Source organism: Pungitius pungitius, chromosome 1 (genome assembly GCF_949316345.1).
Source record: "Pungitius pungitius chromosome 1, fPunPun2.1, whole genome shotgun sequence".
NCBI lineage: Eukaryota > Metazoa > Chordata > Actinopteri > Perciformes > Gasterosteidae > Pungitius > Pungitius pungitius.
Window position 1 is genome coordinate 34118129 of NC_084900.1, and position 9859 is coordinate 34127987.

Here is a 9859-nt window from a genome sequence, read left to right on the forward strand (position 1 = left end):
GTTCTTTCCCATTTAAAGACATGCTTTTCCTTATGTATATTGTTACTTTTTACTTCTACTCCGTCACATTTCAGACATAACTTGTACCTTTTACTCAGAGACATGCATTTCAGACTGTTAGTAACACATTCACAATAATATATGAATCAATTCATCAATTGATATACCGTATAGGTTAAACAACCCAGTAATGTCTAAATTAGCTACCTTTAACTGTGGAAAAATATATTAGAATATATTTCATCCTTTTTGCTTGATGAGGACATGTGTACTTTAATTTATTAATTAAAACTGTCACATGTTCACTGTTCATCATGATGATGAGACATGGTAGTTACCAGATCAAAGGTCACTTTAGTCGCAGAATTGCCTCCCTCTCCCTCTCTCTCTCTCTCTCTCTCTCTCTCTCTCTCCCTCTCTCTCTCTCTCTCTCTCTTCTTTCACACTCTGCTTTCTCCTCCATGGCAACACTTCCCACCAACCCCCCCGTCACATCGATCTTGATTGATTTTTCACACTCTGCTTGCTACAAATATGGATTTGCTTTAAGCATAACACTTGATTTCATGCAAAGCCATAACTATCCTACCATGGCTTTGTTCCCTATACGCAATATGTAACAATACACATGCATACATATAAACACACACAGTGTGACAGAGAAACATACATTATTCTATAAACATACTCGGTTGTGGAAGAAGTAAATACTAAGGATATTTACTCATGTAAATACAAATTCAAGGTACTTGGGGCCAAGTCTAAATGTTTGTCAAAAACTTTTGACCATCGTAACAGCTAATAGGAGCGTGTAGTACCAACATTGTTCTTATCTAAGGCCATTCATAAAACAATCAAATACACTGCAGCTAAATATGTCCATCGTTCACTCATCATTTGCCCGACATACATCACCATTACTACACACCTTTGGAATGAACTGTTTTCAATGCGAAAAATGCTACACGTTGTGTGGGTGGGTTCTTTTATGATGATTCTGTGTGTGTGTGTGTGTGTGTGGGGGGGGGGGGGTTAGTGCTAGATGCTAATGAGATGAACATTTGAAGTAAAAAAAAAAAGAGTCTACGTAATGGTGTCTGCAGGGACTGAACAATTTTAAGATGTAGCTTTCATGTGCTCACCAGGATGTGACCGTTGTGTCTTATCAAAACCAGACCAGATTCCCTCTCTTGTTCTTCCTCCACGTCCTTAGGTTTCCTCTTCAGCTGAAGCTCTAGTTCTCTTTGTGTTTAATGTACCTCGACGAAGAGAGTAGAGCAAATTACCCATATCAACACCTTCCGTCACCTTCTCAAAGTGTTTTTTTTTAAAACTGATTTGAAGCCTGGTGATGTTCAACACTATTACAGATGTATGATTGGCTAAGGGCTTACAGGCAGGCCGGTGCACATCAAAGCCCGGGTTCAGGTCCAGGTCAAGGTGAGGCTGCAGGGTTAGGGTTAGGGTTCAGGTTTGGGAAAAGCCAAATTCACAGAGAGGGTGATGGGGGTGATACGATGCAGGTGAGCAGGAAGGCGTTTGCAGAGCAGATAGAGGGAGTGGGAACAGGTGAGGAGGTGAGGGGCAGTCAGGTGATGGGGAAAGGAGTCTTAGTGCAACTGATGGATGGAAACTATGGACCCGGGCGGCAGGAAACGTGGCTGTGGAGGAGGAACAGAGAGACAGACTTAAGACTTCTGTTCCCTGCCGTTTTGGAGGACATCTACTCGATTTGGGGAGCTCTTGTTATTGAAACTTCATTCTAGCTTCAGATTGATTTCTGATTACATTTTGCACACCGAGTGTGGATTTTGACGGAGATCTCTTCACGGGATCCTCTCAATGGCAAATATGAACAGCCCGAGAAAAAGAAAAAAAAACATCCCCTGGGCTTCTGTCTGTTCTAACAACCAATAAGGCGTTATCTCACCTTGACTCGTGAATGTTCTGATTAAAACCCCGCGCATCACGTGCCTTCCATCTGAACCAACAACATGCATTCCTGCAGTTTCATTAGGGCCATATTGACCCGTCTGTCTCCCTCCACTGATGAGAATAATTTTCCTTCCTGTATGTCCTCACAGACTTGTGAGAAGAATACAAACCAAACGAATACCTGCTGGTGTTTATCCCCAGTGATCCTTTCCCCCAGCTCCCACTGTTAGTAAAAAAGACAAAAGCACATTTACTTTTTCCAAAGAGGTGTAATCCTAAAAAACATTTGGTGAATTACAATTTGCAAAGTTTTTCTTCCCGCTTTAATGACCTCAAGACGCCTCAAATAACCACTGGACTGAGCTCCACTTTAGCCATCTGTAACAATGAATGCTTCCATCCATGATTAACTTTACATTTAACTAATAATACTCTCTACTTTCCGGAGCTTTACACATAATAATTTAATCGTAGTATAATTTTCACATTGCTATTGATTGCGCTGAATTGTTGTAAGTACTTTCTTTGCTTTAAGAGATTGAGTATTAAAATCTGTGGATAGAAGATATAAAAATACTATCAACTAAACCCACATAAACATGGGAGTTTTACTTGGAAAACTTCACAATCCATAACACATATGGGTTTATTACAATTTAATGTAAAATCTAAATTCATATATACAGTATATATACATGTATATGCATATATGTTATGAAAAAAGTCTATTGTAATTTAGATTTGAGCTCTTCCCCCTCCACTGTGAAAAGGACTATTATAAGAAACGCTGTATTGGCCCCCTACTGATCTGAAGTCAGCCCTGTTTTTTGCCCCATGCTGAAACCACATAATTAGGACAAGCCCTTGTGAAAGCCATTCATCATGCGATACAACGGACCAAATGTTTTAAGAGCCTGCCTTGGTGTGCTTGCAGAGTCCAAGCTATATCTGTAAGAGGACAGATGGCCTTCCCTGTTGGTGCGTTTCTCCACAGCTTCTCGGAACTAATACACCCGGCATATGGACCTGCATCACAGGGCGGGGACTGGCATCGGGCCCTCGGGGGAGCATGCTGACAGGATAGGGGACGGGATATGTGGTGTAGTTTTGTCGGAAAAAAAACACTGGTCCCAGGCCACCCGCAACACTCAAGACCCAATGCCCTTTAGCAGGCAGATTTGAACTTAACAGAAATGTTCCTTGCTTCTCAGGAAAGTCAAGCTGCAGGTGGCCACCAACTGTAGAGGTTCAGTTCACGCCTTTTTTTTGAAGGGTGGGGGTGCGTGAGGGGGGTGCAGCAGGGACGGGGACAGCACGGTCCTCATTTAGGACAACCTCGGTTTGGAAGGTACCCGGGTAATGTCCTCATGTGTTTTCTTTATTGCTCTATCAAAATGTACTTGAGCTCTCCTTCTGCTCAGCCCCCTCCCCCCCTGCATCCCCTCCCTCACGCCCACATCACTGGACCCGTCCCAGCTGAAGGGATTAATGGCCTTCTGACAACACAAGGAACCAAAACCCTACCGCTTGAGTAAATTCATTTTATAGCCCCCATGCTGACGCCGTCCACCTTGAGCATCGGAGCAGTCCCTCTGCAGGATAATGGTCTCTAGAAATAGACACCACTGTGTACACATTCCTTGCTTGTCTTGAGGTATTTGTCAGAGCCGGGCTGAAATAACAGCAAACCCAGAAGGAGCGGCAGCAGTGGGGACTCCGTACCGCCACCACGTGGTGGGAATGTGTCGTGTCTTTCTAAACTCTGTCCTCCGTTGTGAGTTTAATGTCACAAGACATTTCGTAGCAGACAGTGGAAGAAGTTGAAGAAAAGAAAAATCCATTTTAGTTAAATAAAAGAACCAACACATTAAGACACAGACATGCATTCACAACAAAAAACAAAATATAATAAAATAAAAAACACCTAAATAGCATAAAGTTTTCCATTGTGCAAAAATAGAATAATAAAAATGAATGACTATTACTGATAAGTTGATGTACACATCACTTTATTTTTACATCTGATTTCTTTGTATACTGCTGGAAGATTGAGCTATGATGAAGTGTTAAAAATCTACAATAATACTTTGATTAAGGGGTGATGGTGGTCCCAACCTCTACCTGCTTCCCAGGCAAAACGTAATGCATTTTTTCAAATTGCAATGTTGCTTGCATTTTAAGTTGCTTTGGATAAAAGCGTCAGCAAAACTGACATGTCATGTAATTAAAATACACAAGGAGATGGTTTGCAATTTGAGGTTTTATTATTTGGAAAATTAAGTCTCAAAAATTCAAGATACGCTTGAATAACAAGTACACACAAATTCAAAGTGAGGTTTAATATATGGCATAATGATGCTTAAGATCCGTCAAAATGTTTTTTACACCAGCGATGACTCAAAATCAGCAGCAGGAAATTCTTATCAGCCAAGTCGACAGGTTCAAGTAAGACATGTAGTTAGTTACAGTTAGTCCTGTGTGTTAGTCATTTAAGATCAACACAATTAAAAAAGAGGAAACTCATCTTGAAAGGAATCGCGAGCAGGGATTTATCAACAGGAAATGTCAACCATCAAGTTAGGCAGCAAAATGATATCATTAATACTAGAACAAAAATTTTGCGTAATGAGCATTTTCAAACTTTACTTAAAATAGTTAAATATTTAACACATTTTTTTACAAAGCATTTAACACTGATAAACCAAAAGAGCAGATGGCCACTGCAAATAAAATCATTCCACAAAAAAACTTTCAAAAGCATTAAAAAGAAAAATATCTGCACCAAGACCACATTTTCACAACTGACACGATTAAAAAACAGAATCGGGTTTGCAATGAGCAGTTGGGGATAGAATTAACCAACTATCTAAAAAAACAAAAAGCACTTCGTTGTATTTCCATTTGTTTTGCTCCCTTCCAGTTACACAGAAAGAAATGATACGTACCTGACCCTGTCTCTCTACTACCCTAATTTATACTAAGCAACATCACCGTGCAACACAAAGGAACATTTAACACAGGAGGGGGGGGTGGGGGGGGTGGATGTTTGTCTTCAGAGACGTCATCTATGCAGGCGGACCTCCTGACCCGAGGGGCGACTACACGGCAAAACCCCCCCCAGAGAGATTCTAAAAGACTATGTACAACATCAAGGCTGCAGTCCGTTGGCACCCTAATGTCACAGACTGTTAAAAGTTAGTTGGCTCAGTTACAGTTCATACTTTTTTTTTTCGTTTCCTTTTTTGACTCGAAAGACTAGCAACCGCATTACCCGACATCTGATCTCACTTCGTAATCCTGTTACACTCCGGCATTTGAGGTGTGTGAAAAAAAGACAAAAAAACAACAACATACGCACAATTCAGAAACTACAACACACCAGTATTTTTGCCCCTCGGCTGACTTTGAGCACAAACTCATCACACTGGACATGTTGGGTGAATATATATATATATATATATATATATATATATATATATATATATATATATTCTACACATAACCAATAGCACTAACCAGAGGAATATATTTGTTGTTATGTGGTGGCACTACATTGGAGACAAGAGGAAAGAAAAGGTGCATACAAGTCAATTTGTTAGACGCTGCTCAGTCGTCTGGTTGGTGTGTGGAATTAAAATGAACCTGTGTGTGTCTGTGTGTGTGTGTGTGTGTGCGCGCAGGCCGAGGACACATGCAAAGATGGCTCATCCCTCGGTACATAGTTGGAAACTGGCAGGAGCTCTGGTACTCAAATCAAGGCTGGGTCGCAATACCAACAAGTCACACTTCTTGGTATTACAAGTTATCCTTTCATACACAAGTACACAGGTCTTCCGGCTGGAGCTCTGGCAACATCTCTGGACCGGTTGTTGTAGCGTCTCAGTCTCGGTCAAAAGTGTGTGGTGTTTTTATTTTTTATTTTCAGTTGTTTGTCCGGTGCTGCGTCCGCTCGTCCACTCCGTGTGTTGTTTGTAGACGGTGTTGTTCTGTATTATATGCAGGCGTGTATGCCTCTAGATGTGCATGATACTAGGTGAGCCAGTGTGCCTGAGACTGCATCGATGGCGCTGCGTACCGGAGGGGGGGGGGGGGGGGGGACAGCCTATAGGAAAGCACTTGGGTTCGCTCGAGGATCCTTCTGGTTCCTGTAGCGCACAGCGAGCCACACTCCCAGGATCTGTTGAGAACACCACAGGCACAAAAATGAATGCAAAAGGCAAAGCACAAAGTGGCACTTCGAAACAAATCGGCCCATCGGCAGCAGATACGTGGTGCGTTGTGACAAAGTGACGAGTCACTAACCAGCCAGGCCAGCTAACGCGCTGCCAAGCAGGGAGCGAGCGAGCGCTTCTCAATGACGACGGCTCGTTCCCACGTCATCTGCACTCAGCCGCTTGCTCCCTTCAGGCGTTCTGCTCTCAGGATTGTATATTACTCTATTCAGAGTCACTTTATTCTAACGTCAACTCTGGTCCCAAATCTAACTCGCTCCCCCTCCCTCCCTCCTTCGGCAAAACGTTCCCTTAGAACAGATGGTAAAATACTAAAAACTATGAAACACTTCTTGGTATCACAAGTTATCCTTTTATAAAAAAAAAAAAATATCCAGGTCTTCTGGAGCTTTGTCAAACATTTGTGGACAGGTCATCTTAATTTCTCAGTCTCAATTCAATTAGAAAAATTGGCTTTGGAATTAGCTTTTAATACTGATGGGAGCGGAACAATAAACCAAACTGCCCTCCTTGTGATTACTGCGTTATTTACTTAAGAGAAAGTTAATACCCCAATTGGAACTGGATGGATATTTTCTTCCAAAATAAATCAGTCAAGATAGATTACAAAGAATTCAATTCAGGGTCTCTTTGATCCTTCAACGGCTTATTAGGCCGATGAAATGAGTGGGTGGTTAGTAGATCTGGGGTTGGAGACCAGACACTCACCTCCGTGAAGCTGAAGAAGAGGCCGACGCCGCCGAGGATCTTCAGGGCCTCAGTTGCATGAGTCAGCATCATATCTCCGCAAGTGTAGCAGGCTGTGTTCGTTTTGCATAACTGGTGGGAAAGACACGAGAAAAAAAAAGAACAAAAAAGGCCTTGAGTCTTCAGCAGTGAGTCAACTTTCTGTCGACTAAGCCAGAATCAGCTACCAAAATCTATTCTACAGAACTACAAAATCGTCCAACTTCTAACTTGTGCCGGTTATGGGAAACGCTTCTGCTCAGCGGGGCCAGTTGCGTAACAACAGATGTATTATATGGAGATCCTGAAAATGCAATATATATATATATATATATATATAGTATAATTATGCAGCAACTCAGGGCTGTGATTGTGATGGTAAAGCAGGTTTTCTAATGAGACACATGTGTAAGACGCACAGCCGGGCAGTTCAGCAAGTCCCGATCAAACTGCTCCTGGCTGTGGGTCCCGTTGAGCAGCCCACAGCAGTTCAGCTGGCTCTCCAGATCCATCTTGGTCTTGTTTTCCAAAATGTTCCAAGTAGAGTTCAGAAGAGCCACCTGGAGAAGCAAACAAGACAAACAAAATGAAGCAAGCGTATTCACGCCGATATGAACATGACTCGATATTAAGTGTTAATATTAATGCGGATGCAGCTTGAGAGAAACTGTTAAATCACCTGCTGTCCGCGGTTCATTGCCAAGCAGGAACAAGAAACTCCAAATTGGAACAGAAAAACGATAAAAAGAATGACCATGTACTTGGAGCAAGGGGTCAAGGAAACAAAAGGGGAAAAAGGTGGAATAGAAACACAGCAACGACATCAGAGTTCACTGCAATCGACCCGACAATCAGCCGAGCACCGATGTCCACGAGAGGAAAGGATACAAAGAAGAGCATGACTTGGTGGTGGTGTATCGCCCCGATGAGTCCAACAATAGCGATGAGCAGCAGGAAGACGCCCACCGCGATGACCCCTCCGATGATGTGGATGCTCGACACCAAGCCGAACCCCTTCCCCCATGCTGCTACTCCGATTAGCAGCAGCCCGACCAGCTAAAAGGGAGAACAGGGAAGGAAGTCGTCCAGTCAGCTGAGGCAGTGTGCGTCGGGTGGGACTGAGCTTATCATTGCGTGGTCATGCTACCAAGTATTGATTAACAAACACACCAGTTATTTTTTAAAATCCAAGTTAGCTCTCTCATTGACGTAGTTCTCACCAAATAAGGAATACAGGGGAAGAACGGCAACACACTGTCAGAATCAGGCAGACGTTAGGGTGTATTGTTGACATTTCTTCACATGGTCTGCAGCATTTAGACTACTGGCCTCCAGGCAAACTTTTTTTTTTTTAAAGTTCTATTTGAAATTGAATAGTAATGTAGTCACTTTAACCTCTCACTGATAAAACATGTAAATAAGTGTATTTGTCATAAAGTAGAAGATAGATCTTTTCACGACAGTACCACATGTCCTTCATGCCTTTAAGTGTCTTCTTTCCCTTCCCTGATCCGCACAGCGACTGCAGCATCACACCCGTGACAGTTAGAGTGACTCAGCAGTCAACATGATTAAGTGGAATGTGTGTTCCAAAGTTTTCTCTGAGTGGGTGGGTCGTGTCTCGAGTGTTTATTTCAGCAACTGTAGGCAAACAATGCAAAGCTACTCTCACTCCCATGAATGTCACAAAGTGCACCTGGTAGACTCACAACTTGACACAGAATACTCAACGTGCTAGTTATACACTGTGGGTACGTTTACGCACAATCAAGATATTCTACTATACAAAACCCTAGATTAAAGTACACCAAAATATGAGGGCTGCAGCGAACATTACTAATTGCAATAAAACATATGTTTATTTTGTCCAATATATGTCAGAAGAAGCATAACGTGCACGACGTACAATACGATGCCACAGCCAGGTATTTGTTGACAGAGAAGCATATGCTACATCTTATGTAGACTCAGGTACATGATGAGTCTATGTTACATGTTAATTACACACAATATGCCGTCTTCCCCTTTTCACGTAACGCTGTATATGAACGAGGGAAGTTAAATGGTCATATAACCCGGTTACGTCAATGTTAGCGAAGACGAGGACAACATGTTGACTAGGACAACTCACGTGACTGACACACAAACAGATGGATAATGTGGCTGTAACGGGCTGGAGCGACCGGACAAGCAGAGAAGACGTGTGAGATGAACCACTCACGTAACAGTCATGTCGGTTTCTCATTCGGGGGTCAGCTGGCCTCCCTGCTAACGTTAGCATCTTGCACACAACGGCTATAGCTAACAAGCTAACTACGGTTAGCTAGGATATCCAGCGCTACTTTTCTGTCTAGTAAGCACACATACATTTAAAAAAAGGTCTACTTCTAGATATGTAATAAACAGAAATGAGTCCATACCAGTGACCGTCTGAAAGGTAGAAAATGTGAAACAAAAGGCACAATCAGTCCTCTTTATGTGCCGCGGCTAACATCGGTGGCTGACACAGTGCTATTTCGATCGCTAGCTAAGAGTTAGCATCATGACCCATTTTGTACACTCACCATGTAAACCACATTCAGGGAACAAAGCGCATTTTTGGAACAGGTGAACCCGCCACAGACCATATTCGAAAAAGCTCAATCGACTGATGAATAAGACTTAGTAAAAGACACCGGGTCGTCGGGCTCTCCGGAGCGCTAACGTCTGGACACAAATGTTTTTGGTCAATGGAGAGGGCGTATCTGACGACATCCGCAACGCATGTGACGTCAGAGTGTCAACACACGTCATCGTTTTTAGGAGGAACCAGAGGCGCACAAAGAGAAAGTGTCGTCAGCGGAAATTCTAAATGATCGATTCTTGCCGTTTTCAGATAACGTTAGTTTATCAAGAATCGGTAGAAATCCGTAGGAAAAGAAATAAAGAGTGACGTGACTTCAATATTAGTTGAGTGAAACTACATG

General features: G+C 42.5%; 1 protein-coding gene across 1 annotated transcript; it reads right to left on the reverse strand.

Moving 5' to 3' along the window:
* Window positions 1–4177: 4177 nt before the first annotated feature.
* Window positions 4178–9664, reverse strand: tspan31 (tetraspanin 31). The gene is made up of 6 exons (XM_037480356.2): window positions 9458–9664; window positions 7782–7949; window positions 7573–7653; window positions 7313–7453; window positions 6876–6986; window positions 4178–6112 (listed from the first exon to the last, which is right to left on the reverse strand). Exons 1-6 carry the CDS (start codon window positions 9518–9520, stop codon window positions 6038–6040), a joined length of 639 nt encoding a protein of 212 aa, XP_037336253.1. The 5' UTR covers window positions 9521–9664; the 3' UTR covers window positions 4178–6037.
* Window positions 9665–9859: the final 195 nt, after the last annotated feature.